A 21,557-nucleotide genomic window follows, 5' to 3' on the forward strand; every position below is an offset into this window, starting at 1 on the left:
GTCAGCCATGGCTGTTTGCTCCACCCTGAGACCCCGCCCCACCCAAGCTGTGCGCAGAGGCTTTTGCACATGAATGGCCTGGTCCTTTGAAATCTAAACTTACCTAACAAATGGCAGCTGAGTCAGTGAGACCCAGAATATCCAAAAGAAGGCCGAAGGCCCCACAGCAGCTTGCATTGCTTCACAGCTGGGCCTCATCTGGGCACCTCCAAAACCCAAACAAAGAAGAGGAATCTGCAGATCTCTCCTAGCTCCTGCTTGATGGCCTCAGGCAGAGGCTAAATTAGCACCTCCTTGGAGATCCAAAAGGCCGTATACCTAGGGATCATAGTAGGACCATCCAGGTTACAACTCCTCAGATCCATAAGGGACACACTCAAGGGGCAGACTCAGTGAGCACAAAAGCCCTACTGAAGCAAGTCTTGCCTCCTAAGGGTGTCTCCAGCACAGAAGTTCTCCCATCGTAGACACAGCTGATCATCACAGCCAGTTGGCCTGAGGGCCAATTCCTCCCAGTGATACCAGCAACAATCAAGACTTAACTACAACAAGACTGTGCACACAGCCAACAAAGGGGTGCACCAAGAGTTTCCACCTCAGGTAACTGGGGAGGCTGAGCCACTGGGTTCTATAGGACACCTAGCACACAAAGCCACTCTATCAACTCAGGGAAGCAGCCAAAATGCGGAGACAAAGAAACAGGTCACAACTGAAAGAAATGGAGGAAAGCAAACGACTGGATATAGAGTTCAAAACCACAGTTATAAGGTTTTTCAAGAATATTCTAGAAAAGGCCGATAAATTTAGTGAGACCCTCGAGGATATGAAAAGGAACAACTAGAAATTAAGCATACACTGACTAAAATAAAAAAATAATATACAGAGTTCCAACAGCAGACCTAGAGGATCGCAAGAATCAAGTCAAAGATTTGAAATACAAAGAAGCAAAAAACACCCAACCGGAAAAGCAAAAAGAAAAAAGAATCCAAAAATATGAAGATAGTGTAAGGAGCCTCTGGGACAACTTCAAGCGTACCAACATCAGAATTATGGGGGTGCCAGAAGAAGAGAGAGAGCAAGATACTGAAAACCTACTTGAAGAAATAATGACCGAAAACTTCCCCCACCTGGAGAAAGAAATAGACTTACAAGTCCAGGAAGCGCAGAGAACCCCAAACAAAAGGAATCCAAAGAGGACCACACCAAGACACATCATAATTAATATGCCAAGGGCAAAAGACAAAGAGAGAATATTAAAAGCAGCAAGAGAAAAACAGTTAGTTACCTACAAGGGAGCACCCATACAACGGTCAGCTGATTTCTCAACAAAAACTATGCAGGCCAGACAGGAGTGTCAAGAAATATTCAAAGTGATAAATAGCAAGAACCTACAACCAAGATTACTCTACCCAGCAAAGCTATCATTCAGAACTGAAGGGCAGATAAAGAGCTTCACAGACAAGAAAAAGCTAAAGGAGTTCATCACCACCAAACCAGTATTATATGAAATGCTGAAAGTTATTCTTTAAGAAGAGGAAGAAGAAGAAAAAGGTAAAGATAAAAATTATGAACAACAAATACATATCTATCAACAAGTGAATCTAAAAATCAAGTGAATAACAAGTCTGATGAACAGAATAAACTGGTGAATATAATAGAATCAGGGGCATAGAAAGGGAGTGGATTGACAATTCTTGGGGGAAAGGGGTGGGGGGTGCAGGAAGAGACTGGACAAAAATCGTACACCTATGGATGAGGACAGTGGGAGGTGGGGGGTAAGGGCAGAGGGTGGGGCGGGAACCGGGTGGAGGGGAGCTATGGGGGGAAAAAGAGGAACAATTGTAATAATCTGAACAATAAAGATTTATTAAAAAAAAAAAAAAAGAAGAACAAAGTTGGAGGAAATCACAATACAGTATACTAAGCTACACTACAAAGCCACAGTAATCAAAACAGCCTGGTACGGGTACATGAACAGGCATATAGATCAATGGAACAGAACAGAGAAGCCAGAAATCACCCAAGTCAATATGCTCAATTAATATTTGACAAAGGAAGCAACAGCGTACAATGGAGTAAAGATAATCTCTTCAATAAATGGTGTTGGGAAAATTAGGTACATACAGAAAAAGAATAAGAAATAAAAGAAACTAGATGACCAAGTTACACCATACATAAAAATAAACTCAAAATGGTTAAAGGCTTCAATGTAAACTGTGAAATCATAAAAATCCTGGAGGAAAACAGAGGCAGGAAAACCTCAGACATCTCAGGTAGCAGAATTTTCACCAATATGTCTCCTATGGTAAGAGAAACAAAGGAAAAAATAAACAAATGGGACTACACCAAAATAAAAAGCTTCTGCACAGCAAAAGAAACTAACATCGAAATGAAAAGACAACCCACTATATGGGAGAAAATATTTGCCAATGATACATCTGATAAGGGCTTAATTTCCAAAATATATAAAATACTCCATACAACTCAATAAAAGGAACACAAACAATCCAATTAAAGGATAGGCAGAGGAGCTAAATAGACACTTCTCCAAAGAGGATATACAAATGGCCAAGAGACAAGTAAAAAATGCTCAATGTTACTAATCATTAGAGAGACGCAAATTAAAACTACAATGAGGTATCACCTCACACTACCAGAACAGTAACCATCAATAACTCAACAAACAACAATGCTGGAGAGTATGTGGGAAAAAAGGAACCCTAGTACACTCCTAGTGGGAATGCAGACTGGTACAACCACTATGGAAAACAGTGTGGAGTTTTCTCAAAATAGTAAAAATGGAACTGCCATTTGACCCAGTGATACCCCTTCTAGGAATGTATCCCCAGAATCCTGAAACATCATTAGAAGAACATATGCACCCCTATGGAGAAGGATCTGGAAACAACCAAGTGCCCATCTTTAGATGAATGGATAAAGTTGTGACACATTTACACAATGGAATACTATGCAGCTGTAAAAAGAAGGGTATCTTACCCTTTGAGACAACATGGAGTGATCTGGCGAGTATTGGGCTAAGTCAGTGGTTGGCAAACTGCGGCTCGCGAGCCACATGTGGCTCTTTGGCCCCTTGAGTGTGGCTCTTCCACAAAATACCACATGCGGGCACGCACGTACAGTGCGATTGAAACTTCGTGGCCCATGCGCAGAAGTCGGTTTTGGGCTCTCAAAAGAAATTTCAATCATTGTACTGTTGATATTTGGCTCTGTTGACTAATGAGTTTGCCGACCACTGGGCTAAGTGAAATAAGCCACTCAGAGAAACACAAATTACACATGATCTGACTTATATGTGGAATCTAATGAACAAAATAAACTGACACACACAATAGATCCAGAGTAATGGAAGTATGCAACAGACTAGCGATTCTCAAAGGGAAGGGCAGGGTGTGGGGTGGGAAGAGATCAACCAAAGAACTTATATGCATACTAGTGGCCCAGTGCACAAAATTGGTGCCTCCCCTGCTGGTCTGCTCAACCCCAACTGCCCCCCACTGCCAGCCTGCTCACCCCCAACTACCCCCTGCCAGTCTGCTCACCCACAACTGCTCGCCCCCAACTGCCCCCCCAGATGGCCTGCTCGCTCCCAACTGTCCCCCCACAGCCGGCCTGCTCGCCCCCAACTGCCCCCCTGCAGGGCTGCTCACCTCCAACTTACCCCCCCTGCCGGCCTGCTCACCCCCAACTACTCCTCCCTGCCGGCCTGCTCAACCCCAACAGCCCCCCCCCCTGCCAGCCTGCTCACCCCCAGAAATGCCCCCCCCCCCGCAGCCTGCTTGCTCTCAACTGCCCCCCACTGCCGGCCTGATCGCCCCCAACTGCCCCCCACTTCCGGCCTGCTCGCCCCCAACTGCTGCCCCTGCCAACCTGATCACCCCCAACTGCTCTCACCTCCTGGCCTGATCTCCCCTAACCGCCTCTGCCTTGGCCCTGCCACCATGGCTTTGTCCAGAAGGATGTCTGGAAGGTCTCCTGGTCTAATTAACATATTATCCTTTTATTAGTATAAATATGCATAACTCATAGACACAGACAGTAGTGTGCTGAAGACTTGGGGAGGTGGCAGGAGTGGGGAGGAGAGGGTCAATGCGGGGAATGAGGGAGACATCTGTAATATTTTCAACAATAATATAAATTTTAAAAATTTTTTTAAAAAGAAAGTAAAGAAGATCCAGAGGAGGCACAATGACACGAGAACCAGAAGCTAGAGTTAAGCATACTGTGAAGTCACAGAACTCAGAGTATTTCCTGACTTAAAGTGCCTTAAAATGTGTATGTTAATAGTCTGAAAAAATATCCAGGAGACAAACTTTTGGGCCTACAAATGGTCATGGATTAGCAATGAACCCCTTCACAAAATCAGGACTATCCAAGGCTTATATTTCAAAGAGGGAAAAAGTCCATGTGACCTCAAAAGAAAATTACAAGTTATATTTCATTCTTAGCCTAGACTCTCTAAAGAAAAAAATGCTATAGATAATTCATCAGTACAAAGGAGCCCTCATGTGTGCGAGAAACTGAAGAATCAGATCTGTTCCCCAGAAATTGCCATTGTTGAATTTATATACAATAATAAAAGCATAATATGCTAATTAGACCAGATGTCCTTCAAGACGAAGCCAGGGCTGCGAGGGAAGCCTGGGTCCCGGGTGCCGGGTGCCGGGTGCCTGCTGGCGGCCTAGATTAAAGGCCACCATAAGTCCAGACTAACAGAGCATAAATTCAAGTCTTGAAAGCTGATCTGCAGGCAATTTAACTGTCTTCCAAGTAAAGCTTCTCTTTAAGAAAAGAAAAATTTTAGACACTTAGCAATTACAGGGAAGAAGCAGGAAAGTGGGAATCAAAATCAGGAAATATAAATCCTATCTAATAAAAGAGTAATATGCAAATTAACCATCACCCCCACTACACCCACAAGCCATGCCCACCAGCCAATCAGGAGCGAGTATGCAAATTAACCCAACCAAGATGGCTGTGGCCACAGAGTGAGCAGGAGGCTTGGGTTTCCCAGGCAATGGAGGAAGCCAAGCTTTCCAGACACCCTGGCAGGCCCAGGCCTCCACTCAAGGCTACAAAGTTTCAATTATAGAAGATAAATAAATCCCAGATACCAGGGCCTCCGCTTGGGTCGCCAGGGGGCATGGTCGGCCTGCAAACCACCACAGGCCCCTCGTCCAGGGCGCCCATGCTCCAAGGAGACCCCCACCCTGATCCGGGACACCCTTCAGGGCAAACCAGCTGGCCCCTACCTGTGCACCAGGCCTCTATCCTATCTAATAAAACAGTAATATGCAAATTGAGCATCACTCCAACACACAAGATGGCTGCCCCCCATGTGGACACAAGATGGTCACCACAAATGGCCAGCAGGTGAGGGCAGTTGGGAGGGAACCAAGCCTGCAGGGGAGAGCAGTTGGGGGTGGACCAGGCCTGCAGGGGAGGGCAGTGAGGGGTGACCAGGCCTGCAGGGGAGGGCAGTGAGGGGTGACCAGGCCTACAGGGGAGGGCAGTTAGAGGCAAATAGGCTGGCAGGGGAGCAGTTAGGCATCAATCAGTCTGGCAGGGGAGTGGTTAGGGGGTGATCAGGCTGGCAGGCAGAAGCGGTTAGGGGCAATCAGGAAGGCATGCAGGCGAGCAGTTGGGAGCCAGCAGTCCTGGATTGTGAGAGGGATGTCTGCCTGCCTGTTTAGGCCTGATCCAGGATCGGGCCTAAACGGGCAGGCGGACATCCCTCGAGGGGTCCCAAATTGGAGAGGGTGCAGGCTGGGCTGAGGGACACACACCCCCGTGCACGAATTTCGTGCACCGGGCCTCTAGTAGACTAATAAAAAAACAATAATGATGGAAAGCAGAAAAGAATTTTAGACAGCTATTATAAATATGTTGAGGAACTTAAAGGAAAGCATGAACATAATAAGAAAATAGATAGAAGATATAGAAAAGAGCAAAGTGTGCCCTAGCTGGTTTGGCTCAGTGGATAGAGCGTCAGCCCGTAGACTTAAGGGTCCCAGGTTTGTCTCCAGTCAAAGGCATATGTCTGGGTTGCAGGCTTGATCCCCAGTGGGGGGCATTCAGGCGCAGTCAATCAATGATTCTCTCTCATTATTGATGCTTCTATCTCTCTTTCCTTCTCCCTTTCTCTCTGAAATAAATAAAAATATATATAAAATTTTAAAAAAAGAAAAGAGCAAAGTGGATCTTCTAGAAATAAAAGATCCTATATAATAAAAGGCTAATATGCAAATTGACCAAAAGGCAGAACAACCGGTCTCTATGATGCGTACTGACCACCAGGGGCAGATGCTCAATGCAGAAGCAGCCCCCTGGTGGTCAGTGTGCTCCCACAGGGGGAACGCTGTTCAGACAGAAGCCCTGAGCCAGGCTCATGGCTGGTGTGCACAGCAGCAGTGGCCGGAGCCTCTCCTGCCTCCACGGCAGCGCTAAATATGTCCAACTGACAGCTTAGGCCTGGGGGAAGTGGGCCTAAGCCATCAGTCAGACATCCCCTGAGGGTTCCCGGACTGCAAGAGGGCACAGGCCAGGCTAAGGGACCCCCCCACCCCCGCCCAGTGCACAAATTTCATGCTCCAGTATATAACATAAATGCTTAAAATGTATAAAAATAGAAAATCAAAACAATGAGAAAGAGACTACATAGACATTTTTCAAAAGTAAGATCTAAGATCTAGGGCAGGAGGAAAGTATTAAACTTCTAGAAATAAAACAATATAATCAATTATATTAAAATTTTAGAGAAATAAATCTTAAAAGCAGCCAGAGAGAAATTACAGATTACTTACAAAAGGAACAACAATGAGACAGATGTCAGATTTCTCATGAGCAACAATAGAAGCCAGAAGACAGTGGAATAATATTGTCAGAGTGCTGAGTTAAATCACCAAGCAACAATTGAATGTGAAACAAAGTTATTTTGGAACAACAACAAAAATAAAAACCAAGAGCATTTAGTAACAACAGCCATTGCCTAATATATTTCATGTTAAATAATATGATCCCAGTAGGAAGGTATGATGGAAGAAAAATAGTATGCAAATAGTATCTAAAAGCAAACATTGTCATTACAAAATAAAAATAATGCCCATTTTGGGGGTTAAATAGAAAACAGAAAAAATACCACACAATACTAGCAAATTAGATGAGAAAGACTGATCAAAGTTAAAGCATCTAAGATCTTTTATACTGTCCTGTGAGAAAGGACACATTAGCTTTCGTTAAGTATGAATTCGTTAAGTGACAAACAATAATGATAATGATTTAAAAACCAACAGTTAGAAATATTCCCAAAATATTTAAATTCACCAGAAATAATAGGCATATGTTATTCAATTTTTTAATCCATAAATTGGCCAAGCTTTTTAAGTGATATTATCTAATGTTGGTAAAAGTGTAGAAAAAGAGTAAAATCCTATATTGCTAGTACATCTCAAAAAGAATTTTATGACAGTGAGATATATAGCTGGCAGTGAGATGTCAATCTCTTATAGGATCTCAACTCACTGCCACAACAGCCACTACTTTATTTCAAGGTAGATAGATACAGCCCTTCATATCTTTATTTTTTACCTTGTTGGCCTTGAAATCCTAGGGATGATAGTGGTACATATAGTTTATTCCAAGATAAACTCTGTAAAGCAGTATGCACACTAAATATTATATATGGATTGAAAAACTACATTGGAATATTAATTAAGACATTTAAAATACAATAAAATATTTAATTTTCATAACTATTTTTTCAAATACCATTACAATTAATAAAAATGACAAAATTGCATTTGTATTGAGAATGAAGTACATGTAATAAAAAATTAAAGATAATCACTGAAAATACATACTGTATGTCTTCCACACTTAATAAGGGCAACATTGAATTAAAGGAACAAAACTAATCTGTATTCATCCTGATTAATGAAAAAGATTTGAAAAGCAACAAAGGAATATTAAAAGAGTAATCAAAAAACATAAAATAGGAGAGACATAAATCCAATCATATTACCAATAACAATAAACGAAGTGAACCTTCAAATTAAAAAAAAATATTCTCAGATAATATCATTGTTATCAAATATGTCTAAACATATGAACAATCTAAAGAGCTTCAGCCCTAGCCGGTAGCTCAGTGGATGGAGCATCAGCCCACAGACTGAAGTGTCCTAGGTTCAGTTCCAGTCAAGGGCACATACCTCTGTTTGCAGGCTTGTTCCTGGCCCCTGGTCAGGGTGCATGCGTGAGGCAACCAATCAATGTGCCTCTCTCACATCAATGTTTCTCTCTCTCTCTCTCTGTCTCTCCCCCTCCTTTCCACTCTCTCTAAAAATCAATGGAAAAGTATCCTTGAATGAGGATTTAAAAAATAAAATATTTTTTAAAAAAGAACTTTGAAAATTATATCTATGTCCAATGCCTAGAGAGACTGTGTTTTAATTGGACTGGGGTATGCCCTGAGTTCTGGAGTTTTTAAAAGGACCAAAGCTACTTCTAAAGTACATACAAGTTTGAAAATCATTTTCATATTTTTTTCAAAGTGATTATGCCAATTGATAATACCATCAGTAAGGCATAAAGCAATTAAGATATATATAATTCACTTGCCTACATTTCATTCATCTAAAGTGTACATTCAATAGTTTTTAGTATAGTCACAGAGTTGTGCAACAATCACCACAATGTAATTTTATAACATTTGTATCAACTTGGAAAGAAACCCATGCCTATTAGCAGTCCTTCCCAGTGTCCCCACTCTTATTCCCTAGTCCATCCCCACCTCCCAGTATTGGACAACCACTAATCTACTTTCTCTCTATATAGGTCTGTCTATTGTGGACATTTCATATAAATGGAATTATACATTATGTAGGCTTTGTGTCTGGCTTCTTTCACTGAACATTTTTTCAGACTGTGGTATGTATCAGAACTTCATTCCTTTAATGAATAAATAATATTAAATTGTATTCATTCATTCATTTGCTGGTGGACATTTGGGGGGGTTTCCACTATTTTACTATTGTGAATAATGAAGTATACAGCACTTCTGCCTCCAAAAGTTGTGAAGACTGAGTTCTTTATTTTTTGCCAATCTAGGGTATCCTATCTAATAAAAGAGTAATATGCAAATTGACCATCACACCAAGATACAAGATGGCCAACGCCATGTGGTCAAAGATGGCTGCCCCCAAGTGGACACAAGATGGCCACCACAAGATGGCCACCACAAGATGGCCTGCAGTGTAGGGCAGTTGTGGAAAGTTAGGGGGGACCAGGCCAGCAGAGGAGGGCAGTTGGGAGTGACCAGGCTGGCAGAGGAGGGCAGTTGGGGGAGACCAGGCCAGCAAGCGAAGGGTAGTTGGGGGGGATCCAGGCCTGCAGGGGAGGACAGTTGGGGGGGACCAGGACTGCAGGGTTGGGCAGTTGGGGGGTACCAGGCCTGCAGGGGAGGGCAGTTGTGGGAGATCAGGCCAACAGGAAGGGCAGTTAGGAGTGACCGGGCCAGCAGAGGAGGGCAGTTGGAGACCAGGCCAGCAGGGGAGGTCAGTTGGGGGGGACCAGGCCTGCAGGGGAGGGCAGTTGGGGGGAACCAGGCCAGCAGGGGAGGGCAGTTGGGAGAGACCAGGCCTGCAGAGGAGGGCAGTTGGGGGGGCCAGGCCTGCAGGGGAGAGCAGTTGGGGGGACCAGGCCTGCAGGGGAGGGCAGTTGAGGGGGGGACAAGGCCTGCAGGGGAGGACAGTTGGGGAGGGATCCAGGCCTGCAGGGGACGGCAGTTGGGAGGGACCAGGCCTGCAGGGGAGGGCAGTTGTGGGGGACCAGGCCAGCAGGGAGGGCAGTTAGGGGTGACCGGGCCAGCAGAGGAGGGCAGTTCGGGGAGACCAGGCCAGCAGGGGAGGGCAGTTGGTGGGGACCAGGCCTGTGGGGAGGGCAGTTGGGGGGGGGACAAGGCCTGCAGCGGAGTACAATTGGGGGGGACCCAGGCCTATAGGGGAGGGCAGTTGGGGGGGGGGACAAGGCCTGCAGGGAAGGGCAGTTGGGGGGGACCAGGCCAGCAGGGAGGGCAGTTAGGGGTGACCGGGCCAGCAGAGGAGGGCAGTTGGGGGGGGACCAGGCCTGCAGGTGAGGGCAGTTGGTGGGGACCAGGCCTGTGGGGAGGGCAGTTGGCAGGGGACAAGGCCTTTAGCGGAGTACAACTGGGGGGGACCCAGGCCTGCAGGGGAGAGCAATTGGGGGTGACCAGGCCTGCAGGGGAGGGCAGTTGGGGAGGACCAGGCCTTCAGGGAAGGGTAGTTGGGGGTGACCAGGCCGGCAGGGGAGGGCAGTTGGGGACAATTGGGCTGGCAGGGGAGCAGTTAGGTGTTGATCAGGCTGGCAGGGGAGTGGTTAGGGGGTGATCAGGCTGACAGGCCGAAGCGGTTAGGGGCAATCAGGCAGGCAGGCAAGCAAGCGTTTGGGAGCCAGCAATCCTGGATTGTGAGAGGGATGTCTGACTGCCCTTTTAGGCCCAATCCCACGGGCAGTCAGACATCCCTCAAGGGGTCCCAGATTGGAGAGAGTGCAGGCTGGGCGGGACACACAGACCCACTGCACAAATTTCGTGCAGCGGGTCTCCAGTTTTATAATAAAAAGTGTTTCTAGCATACTCATTCAATGTGAAATACAAAGTTCTTAAAATGTAATATTCAACTACAAAACACAAGTGAGAATGTGTTTGTTGCAATAGATTGGGTACACTTGAATTGTTAGTGTAATGCATTGATCCATCCTATCCTATATAATAAAAGGGTAATATGCAAATTGTCCCCTCAACCAGAGTTCCACCAGAGTTCAACCAAGGGGCAGGGCCAGCCTGCCAACCACCCGAGGCCCCTCTCCCCGGCCGGGGCCAGCCTGCCAACTGCCCACAACCCCTCCCATTGGCTGGCCCTGCCCCTGATCGCCCCACCCCCACCCCGATCAGGGGCAGGGCCAGCCAGCCAACCTCCCGCATCCCTTTCCCCCAGCCCACCTGGCCTGATTGGCCCCGATCAGGGTAGGCCGGCCAGACCCCATCAGTGCACGAAGTCCTGCACTGGGCCTCTAGTCACTATATAAATAATATAAGCTCTTCTGTTGTAAAAAAACACTAATGTTTATTTCTGCATCTATTTTTTTTTTAAATATTTAAGCTCCTTTAGCAGATCTAAATTGTAACAACAAATAGCAAAAGTGTCCCAGAATTCAAATTTAGCCCCTTGATCATTAGGAAGATAGGAAGGAAGACAGAAAGTAGATAGGTAATTATATTTTAAAGATAAATGTGCCCTATATGAAACTATCTATGTCTGCCTCTAGTAATTTAAAACCATTCATTTGAGAATAAGAAGAAATTCAGTTAATTACTTAAGAACAACCTTGAAATAACATCATATAAGGAGTGATTTCAAAGATAGATCCTAAAATACTATGGCATATTCTTACCTAGTGACACCAAGTTACTATAATTCTCCAACATCACATCTCTGTACAAATCCTTTTGAGCAAAGTCCAGGCATTCCCACTCTTCTTGAGAGAAGTCAATGGCAACATCCCTGAACATCACCAATCTCTGAAACAACAAACATAATACTAGGAGTGGATATAAAGAAAATAAACTCAAAATTGATAAAGGACTTAAAGGTAAGATGGGAAACCATAAAAATCTTAGAAGAAGCCATAGGCAGCAAAATAGCAGACATTTGTCGTAGCAATATATTTAACAATACAGCTCCTAGGACAATGGAAACGAAGGAGAAAATAAACAAATGGGACTACATCAAAATAAAAAGCTTCTGCACAGCAAAAGAAACCATCAACAAAACAACAAGAAAGCCCACTGCATGGGAGAACATATTTGCCAATGTTATCTCCGATAAGGGTTTAATCTCCAACATTTACAGGGAACTCATACAACTTAACAAAAGGAAGATAAACAATCCAATCAAAAAATGGGCAAATGACCTAAATAGACACTTTTCGAAAGAGGTCATTCAAAAAGCCAAGAGATATATTAAAACATTCTCAAAGTCACTAATCATCTGAGAGATGCAAATCAAAACCTCACACCTGTCAGAATGGCTATCATTAACAAATCAATAAACAAGTGCTGGAGAGGATGTGGAGAAAAAGGAACCCTCGTGCACTGCTGGTGGGAATGCAGACTGGTGCAGCCATTGTGGAAAACAGTATGGTGTTTCCTCAAAAATTTAAATATGGAACTGCCATTTGACCCAGTAATCCCACTTCTAGGAACATATCCCAAGAAAACAGAAACACCAATCAGAAAGGATATATGCACCCCTATGTTCATAGCAGCACAATTTACAATAGCTAAGATTTGGAAACAGCTTAAATGCCCATCAGCAGATGAGAGGATTAGAAAACTGTGGTACAGGTAGTCCACTGGGACAATGAGCTATGACTACCATCAGAGCTGGGGCCGCGATGGTGGAGGCCGTGAGGGTGGGCCCCGCGGCTCCGGCGGGGGCTATGGAGGAAGCCACGGAGGGGGTCATGGGGGGAATCGAGGCTCCGGAGGCGGCGGTGGAGGGGGTGGGCGAGGAGGCCGAGGCCGAGGCCGACATCCCGGGCACCTGAAAGGCCGCTAAATCAGCTTGTGGTACGCGAAGAAACAGGGGCAGAAGAACAAGGAAGCCGAGAGGCAGGAGAGAGCCGTAGTACATACGGATGAACATCGAGAAGAACAAATTGTACAGCTACCACATTCTATCCAAGCTAAGAGTGACCAAGATTCAGAAGCACAGATATCCTGGTTTGCTCCTGAAGATCATGGGTATGGTTCTGAAGCTCCTGCTGAGAACAAACCAAACTCAGAGAAGAAATTGGAGGATTGGGGGGAAAAAAATGATAAATCAAGAAAAGAAGACATTTAGAATCAGGGACTGAGATTCTGAGTATCTCTTGCAAGAAAATGAACCAGCTATAAACTTAGACCAACAGTTACTGGAAGATTTACAAAAGAAAAAAACTGACCTTCGGTATATTGAAATGCAGCATTTCAGGGAAAAGCTGCCTTCATTTGGAATGCAAAGGAATTGGTAAATATGATCGATAATCATCAGGTGACAGTAATAAGTGGTGAAACTGGTTGTGGAAAAACCACTCAAGTTACTCAGTTCATTTTGGATAATTACATCGAAAGAGGAAAAGGAGCTGCATGCAGGATAGTTTGTACTCAGCCAAGAAGAATTAGTGCCATTTCCGTTATAGAGAGAGTGGCTGCAGAAAGGGCAGAAACTTGTGGCAATGGTAATAGCACTGGATACCAAATTCGTCTCCAGAGCCGGTTGCCAAGGAAACAGGGTTCTATCTTATACTGTACAACAGGAATCATCCTTCAGTGGCTTCAGTCAGACCCACATTTGTCCAGTGTTAGTCATATTGTGCTTGATGAAATCCATGACAGAAACCTGCAGTCAGATGTTTTAATGACTGTAATTAAAGACCTTCTCAATTATCGACCTGACCTGAAAGTAATATTGATGAGTGCAACATTGAATGCTGAGAAATTCTCAGAATATTTTGGTAACTGTCCAATGATACACATACCTGGTTTCACTTTTCCAGATGTGGAGTATCTTTTGGAAGATATAATTGAAAAAATAAGATATGTTCCAGAACAAAAAGAACACAGATCCCAGTTTAAGAGGGGTTTCATGCAAGGGCATGTAAATAGACAAGAGAAAGAAGAAAGTCTGCAGGTACTGTAGATGTTTTAGAAATGATGGATGATGATAAAGTTGATCTGAATTTTATTGCTGTCCTTATTCGCTACATTGTTTTGGAAGAAGAGGATGGTGCAATATTGGTCTTTCTACCAGGCTGGGACAATATCAGCACTTTACATGATCTCTTGATGTCACAAGTGATGTTTAAATCAGACAAGTTTCTTATTATACCTTTACATTCACTGATTCCTACAGTTAACCAGACACAGGTGTTTAAAAGAACTCCTCCTGGTGTTCGGGAAAATAGTAATTGCTACCAGCAATTACATTGCGGAGACTAGCATTACCATAGATGATGTAGTTTATGTGGTAGATGGAGGAAAAATAAAGAAAACACACTTTAATACACAGAACAACATCAGTACTATGTCTGCTGAGTGGGTTAGTAAAGCTAATGACAAGCACTAGAAAGGAGCTGGACGAGTTCAGCCTGGTCATTGCTAGCATCTGTATAATGGTCTTAGAGCAAGCCTTCTAGATGACTATCAACTGCCAGAAATCTTGAGAACTCCTTTGGAAGAACTTTGTTTACAAATAAAGATCTTAAGGCTAGGCAGAATTGCTCATTTTCTGAGTAGGTTAATGGACCCACCATCAAATGAAGCAGTGTCACTCTCCATAAAACACCTGATGGAACTGAATGCTTTAGATAAAAAGAAGAATTGACACCTCTTGGGAGTCCACTTAGCACGATTACCAGTTGAGCCACACATTCAAAAAATGATTCTTTTTGGGGCTCTGTTTTGTTGCTTAGATCCAGTCCTCACCATTGCTGCTAGTCTCAGCATCAAGGATCCCTTTGTCATTCCATTGGGGAAAGAAAAGGTTGCAGACGCAAGAAGAAAGGAATTGGCAAAGGATTCTAAAAGTGACCACCTGACAGTTGTGAATGCATTTGAGGGCTGGGAAGAAGCTAGACGACATGGTTTCAGATACGAAAAAGACTATTGCTGGGAATAGTTTCTGTCTTCAAGCACACTGCAGATGCTGCATAACATGAAAGGGCAGTTTGCTGAGCATCTTCTTGGAGCTGGATTTGTAAGCAGTAGAAGTCCTAAAGATCCAAAATCCAATATAAATTCAGATAATGAGAAGATAAAGCAGTCATCTGTGCTGGTCTATATCCCAAAGTTGCTAAAATCCGACCAAATTTGGGTTAAAAAAAGAAAAATGGTGAAAGTTTACACAAAAACTGATGGACTAGTTTCTATTCATCCTAAATCCATTAATGTGGAGCAAACAGTTTCACTACAATTGGCTTCTCTATCACCTGAAGATGAGAACCAGTAGTATATACTTGTATGACTGCACAGAAGTTTCCCCATACTGTCTCCTGTTCTTTGGAGGTGATATTTCCATCCAGAAGGATAATGATCAGGAAACTATTGCTGTAAATGAATGGATTGTCTTTCAGTCTCCAGCAAGAATTGCCCATCTGGTTAAGGAATTAAGAAAGGAACTAGATACCCTTCTGCAAGAGAAGATCGAAAGCCCCCATCCTGTTGATTGGAAGGACACTAAATCCAGAGACTGTGCCGTGCTCTCAGCTATTACAGACCTGATCAAAACACAGGAAAAAGCAATTCCCAGGAACTTTCCGCCACGACTCCAGGATGGATGTTGCAGCTGACAACTTTTCTGTGGTGGTTGGAAAAGCCAATTTGATAGCCATCTTCCATCATAGTTTAATGCTTGGCTAAATGCCAAACCCTGGGACATGAATAATTTTCATGTGTAAGGTAGAAACCTTCAGTAGATAGTAAAGACTTGCTGTGCATGAGTTCGCAATGTTATCTGTAGCTATTATAAATATTCCATAAAAACGATGTGTTCTCTGATCATATACTCTGTGAGGTCAGACACTTTGGAATTATTCCTCTTATAAATAGTGTTGTACCACTTGAGAAAGTCCTTTCTCTGTTATGAAAAAAAAAATTTTTTCTGCCCATAATGACTGAGTATAGAACTGGTAAAAATAGAATGCTTACCCAAAAGGCAGTGTCAAGTAGGAATTTGAACACAGCCACATTTTTTAAATGAAACTTCTATCAGAAGTTCATTTGTTCCAATAAAACCCGTATTTAATAAAATGTACAATGTGTAAATCTCTGCTACCCTTTTGGCTTGGTTTCTACCTCTCCCTTTGTTTATTTGATTTTTTTAAATCTTTTTAGAATATATTAATTCCTCTTTTACATCACCTTGTGCAGCATAAAGTAGCAATTGAGAGCATGGGTGTGGAGTCTGACCCTAAGTTAAAATTTCAGCTGTCACTTCGATTCTGTTTCCTTATCTGTAAAATACAGGTTACGTTGTGAGGTTTGAATATGTTAATGCACATAAAGTACATAGACTAGTGTCTGGCATGTAGAGTATGCTCACTAAATCTTAGGTATTATTTGTCCCTGAAATATATTTTTATCATAGTCCATTATATTACACTTTTTTTCATACTCTGAGTGCTAGTTTAGCCTCTCAGCCAGTGGACATTAGTGTGACATGTACTGTATGTTTTTAGCCCTATCCAGTTGTGAGAAATACTGGTTATTATCCAACAGCCATCCTATCCCTCCCTCTTACTTGCTTGTTCAAGCATTCCCTCTCTGTGCAGCCTTGTGCCCAAGGATGTTGGACCCTTCATGGTCTTATTCCCCTTTTAAGTAACTGATAAGGCATGACTACCATGGCCAATGAAAACAGATCTGCCAGGGGCATAGGAGAAAGATTTCCCCCACTGAATGAGAACTGCTGCAGTCATTTTATGGTCACAAGGTTGGCTCACTGGGACAGGGGTGAAAATCATCAGTCCTTGATAACGCTAGTGAGCCGCTGAATTATCCAAACCGCCTTCCCTACTCATGGATGCAATAAATCTTTCATTGAAACACAAACTATTCATCATCAAGCATTGTTAGCTGAGCGTTGTTTTTACCATTTGTTTTGTGATTTAATCGTTTGACCCATATGTCTGATAAAAGGTATGAAAGTGGTGGTACTGGACATACTGCAAATAGAAACATCAAGAACCTCCTACTGTACTTGAAATAAAAGCTACAAATCTTACTGTGCCTTCCAGTAAATACAAAGAAACCAAAGGAAGATTATCTTACAATGCCTGGGATTTCCCGATAATGCCATGATGATCTATTAACAGCATTGGTTCAGGGACTGCTCCATTTCTGGGAGTGAGTGTCAACCTACCATTGCCTTCCAAGGTTTTGAATATCCCGTGTGTCCTAAGTCCATTCTCTTGGCTAGTCTCCCAAAAGTGACCTGTCGGTCACTGTTCTTATATTGAGTCACGTCACAAGATTGTAGCACCTTAGTTTTGCCCCTAAACTCAAGATGACCATTAGGTCCTGTTCTAAAGAATGACTTTTTGCTTTTATACACAGTTGGCCAAAATGGTCTTGACAGAAAGCATTTTTTAAAATCTGTAAAACAAGATTACTAGTTAGTTGGTTTCCATGTTTGCGAACCAATATTTGGTCTCCAAATAAATAGAAAAAAATGTTCCTGAAGAATTGTTTTAATAGATGAGCTACTGGAGGAAATTAAGCAGTTCCCACCCCCAATTTATGTCTTCTCTACAGCTGGTCAGGATGGAAATTCTAATTTAAGGTGCTATTTTTGCTCTCTTTCTTTTGTTTACAAAATAGGGTGTTACTGAATTGAAAATGTATTCCAGGTCCCAGAACTATTTCCTTGGTAGTTTTAAAGAACAAGGCATTAAATTAAGATGAAAATGTATTTGCCTCACTATTCTGAGTGATACCGAGGATAACTCTTGAACAAATAACCCTGAAACAGAAAATTACAAAATAACAAGGTGTAAACCAATCACTGAATAACCATTAAAAATTTCTTTAAAAAGTGGGTCCATGTGACACCTTCCTAATTCATTAACTAGGACAAAAGCTCTACATACCAGTGGTTTTCAACCATTTTCATCTCATGGCACACATAAACATTATTAAAATTCTGCAGCACACCAAAAAGTACATTTTTTGCCGATTCGACAAAAAAAAAACAAAAAACATGATTTTGATTTATTCACACTGGACAGCTATTGTTGTGTTGGCTATTGTCATTTTGACAGTCTTAAGGGAAAAGAAGTCAGTAACCCTGACTAAATCATCAGGTAATGCATGCTTTTAAAATTCTTGCTGCATACTGGTTGATAATTGCTGATTTATACTGATAATTACAAATGATTTTCTCTTACTGCATTTTTAAAACAAAGTCCACCCTAAGTTACAAATTCCTTTCGAAGGAATTTAATACCCTCTCACCCAAAGTAAATGGCAATTTTCCTTCCACTTTTTAGCTCTGAGTTTGTGTATATTTATTTTTAAGTAATTGTGATTATGTAGTAGAATCATATTTTATAATATATTGTTTTTAAATGGCATTTTTATTATGATTTTAAAACAATATATATCATTGTAGACTTTAGAAATTAAACAAGCATTTTACCCATTTTTATATATTCACATCTTTTTTAAGCTTTAAGGTATTATTTTATATATAATAAAATTAGCCAACTTAAGTGTGTAAATCCGTGGATTTTGTCAAATGTATGAAATCATGTATTTGCTACCACCAGAAGCTTGATAAAAAACATTCCCATCACCTAAAAATTTACTTTGTTGCCCTGTCCGGGTGGCTCAAGCTGGTTGTAGCATCGTCCCATACACCGAAGATGGCAGGTTCGATTTCTGGTAAGGGTGCATGCAGGAGATAGCAGATTGATATTTCTCTCTTACATCGATGTTTCTCTCTCTATCCCCTCCCCTCTCTAAGATCAATTTAAAAAACATATCCTTGGGTGAGGATTTTTTTAAAAAATATTTCCCTTGTTCTCCTTTATCAATCTCCTGCCCCCCACTTTCCATTGGCAACCATTGATCTGCTTTGGTCACTAATGTTTTTACCTTTTCCAGAATTTCAAATAAATGGAATTATATGTAGTCTTTTGTGTTTGGCTTCTTTCCCTAAACAATGGTTTAGAGATTATTTACATTGCATGTATCAATAGTTAGCTTCTTTTTTATTAATAGTTTGCATTGTATGGTTATACCAGTTTGTTTATAAACTCACTTGTTGATGGACCTTTGAGTTTTTTGCTGTTTTTTTTGCTGTTATAAATAAAGCTTCTATGAACATGTGTATGCAAAAAAAAAAGAAAAGAAAGAAAGAAAAGGAAACTGTGGTACAGCCCTGACTGGTTTGGCTCAGTGGATAAGAGCGTCGGCCTGTGGACTGAAGGGTCCCGGGATCGATTTCGGTTAAGAGCATGTACCTTGGTTGCAGGCACATCCCCAGTGTGTAAGAGTCAGCTGATCAATGTTTCTCTCTCATCAATGTTTCTAACTCTCTATCCCTCTCCCTTCCTCTGTGTAAAAAAAATCAATAAAATATATATTTTTTTAAAAACTGTGGTACATCTGAGCAATGGAATACTACGCTGCTATAAAAAAGAATGAATTCTTACCATTTGCAACAGCATGGATGGAACTGGAGAGCATTACGCTAAGTGAAATAAGCCAGTCAGTGAAAGAAAAATACCACATGCTCTCACTCATTTATGGATAATAAAGAACATTATAAACTGTAGGGAGTGGCTATAGAGTTAAGCCTTGGACTGACCTGTTGGCAGAGCCACAAACAAGTCCCAGCTTAGAGGGCACAGCCCTCTTAGCATAATTAAGCTTGACATTATGACGCCCCCTAGATCCTATCTGGGTAGCTAATGGGCTGTGGGAGGTACAGCAAGTGCTGCCAAAACAAGTGAAACTCACAAGAACATTGTAACTATGGTGACCACTACCTCTGGCTATAAAATAAAGGCTCAGCTTGCCATCTGGATCTTTCTCTGTGGCCTTAGCCAGGCACAGGAGATCCACCTAGACCAGGGGTGGGCAAACTTTTTGACTCGAGGGCCACAATGGGTTCTTAAACTGGACCGGAGGGCCGGAACAAAAGCATGGATGGAGTGTTTGTGTGAACTAATATAAATTCAAAGTAAAGGAGCGGAGGGGAGAGCAAGAGAACCGGATAGAACAGCCGGATCTGGCCCGCGGGCCATAGTTTGCCCAAGGCTGACCTAGACCCAGCTTATTTTCTTTGTCTGTCTTTTCTTCAATCCTTCACCACCCTCCCTCAGGCTCACCAAACCCTTGGCTGAGCTAGCCCGGCACAATAAACTGATGAACAAAAACAGATACAGAGGCAGAGAAGCATCGAACAGACTGTCAAATGACAGCGGGAAGGCTGGGGAGGGTTGTGGGGGAGATAAGAGATCAACCAAAGGACTTATATTCATGCATATAAGCATAACCAATGGATGCAAGACACTGGGAGGGGGGTAAGGACATGTGCCGGGGGGTAGGGGAGTCTAGAGGATGGTCAATTGTGGAGAAAAAAAAAGAAGACATATGTACTACTATTTGTAATACTTTAAACAATAACAAAAGATAAATAAATAAATAAAAATAAAAATATACCCCCACACACACACAAAAAAAGAAAATGTATTTTCAATGGAGGGGGAGATGATGCAGAGCTCTTAACCATAGAGATAACAGAACAAACATGCTAGGAAGTATCTCACATGGATGACACTACAAAAATTTGCTTCTGAAGTGACAACATGTTCCTTTTTATTCCTGTTGCTGTAGCCATTTCCTGAATATAGAACAACTCATTATACACATAGTCTGGGAATTAATGAAGTTAAATAAGTAAAATTAATTTTAAAATGCAATGTCCCGAAAACTGAACTTTGCAAATGGCGGCGGAATAGACAGACGTGTTCCGAGCCTTGTCCCGGAGCAGAAAGAAAGAACAGCTGAGGGTCGCACAAGGAGTGTTTGTTGGCTGGTTGGGAGACAGCTGAATTCCAGAAGGAGGTGGGGGACTGCTGAACGGGGTTCCCCTGACCTGGCAGCACCAACTGTGGCTGGGTCCCCTCCCGGAGCTGCGGGGTTGGACGCGGAGTCTGCGCCATCTTGATCCGGAAAGTGGAGCTTATCTGAAGCCTGAGAATCCACAACTGCGGCACCCCAGGAACAGCTGCGAGCCCCAGAACAACGATCCCCAACTGGCGCAAGCACACGGGTTCAGAGGAGCTCTACACTCCACCACGGAAAGGTCAGATTTCGCCTGGGATAAGGTGAGGTCTCTGGTCCCGGCGGGAGAGAGGAACGCGCGTTTTGCGGGAGCTGGAGGACCAGGGAAGTCTGTGCCTAGAAAAATCCGTGGCTGTAGGGGCTGGCGTGATCTGTGATTGTGGAAAGGGGTCCTCAGAGCTGCTAAGAGAAGGGCACTCTAAAAAGCAACCCATTTTGATCTGAAGTGCAGGGACACCCTAAGAATTTCAGTCAGTCCAGACTTACGCGCAGCCCCTGCGTTCCCTGGGTGCCTGGGCTTACGCGAGTCCCGGAGTTCGCACAACTGGGCTTTTTCCTCTTGAAATTCTTGCTTCTGATTACTAAGCCCAATACATAGGATCACCCAGTTGGGGACACCCTGGGAGACTGCAAGGGAAGGTTGTTTTTCTGGAACCTGGGGATCGGAGCGGGGAGTGACCATCAGAGAGTCAGCTCTGAGGCAGACCACTCCCACAGGCCGGTGGCGAGTGCCACAGGGAAAGAAGGCTCTAACACTGCCTAGAGAGGCCATAGATAGACCCGGAAGTTAATCCAGAAACACTGCCACCCAGGGGCTGAATCACAAATCGACTCTTGTGTAATCAAAAATAAA

At 43.0% G+C, this 21,557-nt stretch overlaps 1 protein-coding gene and 1 pseudogene across 6 annotated transcripts in view; one reads left to right on the forward strand and one right to left on the reverse strand.

Moving 5' to 3' along the window:
- ZNF571 (zinc finger protein 571) overlaps positions 1-21,557 on the reverse strand; it is a 119,149-nt gene that overhangs the window by 55,119 nt on the left and 42,473 nt on the right. For 4 of the 5 annotated variants that reach the window (XM_080644809.1, XM_080644807.1, XM_080644808.1 and 1 more), the window contains one exon: positions 11,488-11,614. The exons of the other annotated variant lie outside the window; for it this stretch is intronic. Coding sequence is in view for 2 of the 4 variants with exons in the window: in XM_080644807.1 (XP_080500933.1) it covers positions 11,488-11,614 (127 nt within the window). In the remaining 2 variants the exon portion in view is untranslated. The remainder of the gene's footprint in view (positions 1-11,487; positions 11,615-21,557) is intronic. 5 annotated transcript variants of the gene reach the window in all.
- Positions 12,456-15,457, forward strand: LOC308235661 (ATP-dependent DNA/RNA helicase DHX36-like; annotated as a pseudogene). The gene has a single exon. The product of its transcript is annotated as an ATP-dependent DNA/RNA helicase DHX36-like (transcript).

Source organism: Plecotus auritus, assembly GCF_963455305.1.
Source record: "Plecotus auritus genome assembly, chromosome: 10".
Taxonomy (NCBI): Eukaryota; Metazoa; Chordata; class Mammalia; order Chiroptera; family Vespertilionidae; genus Plecotus; species Plecotus auritus.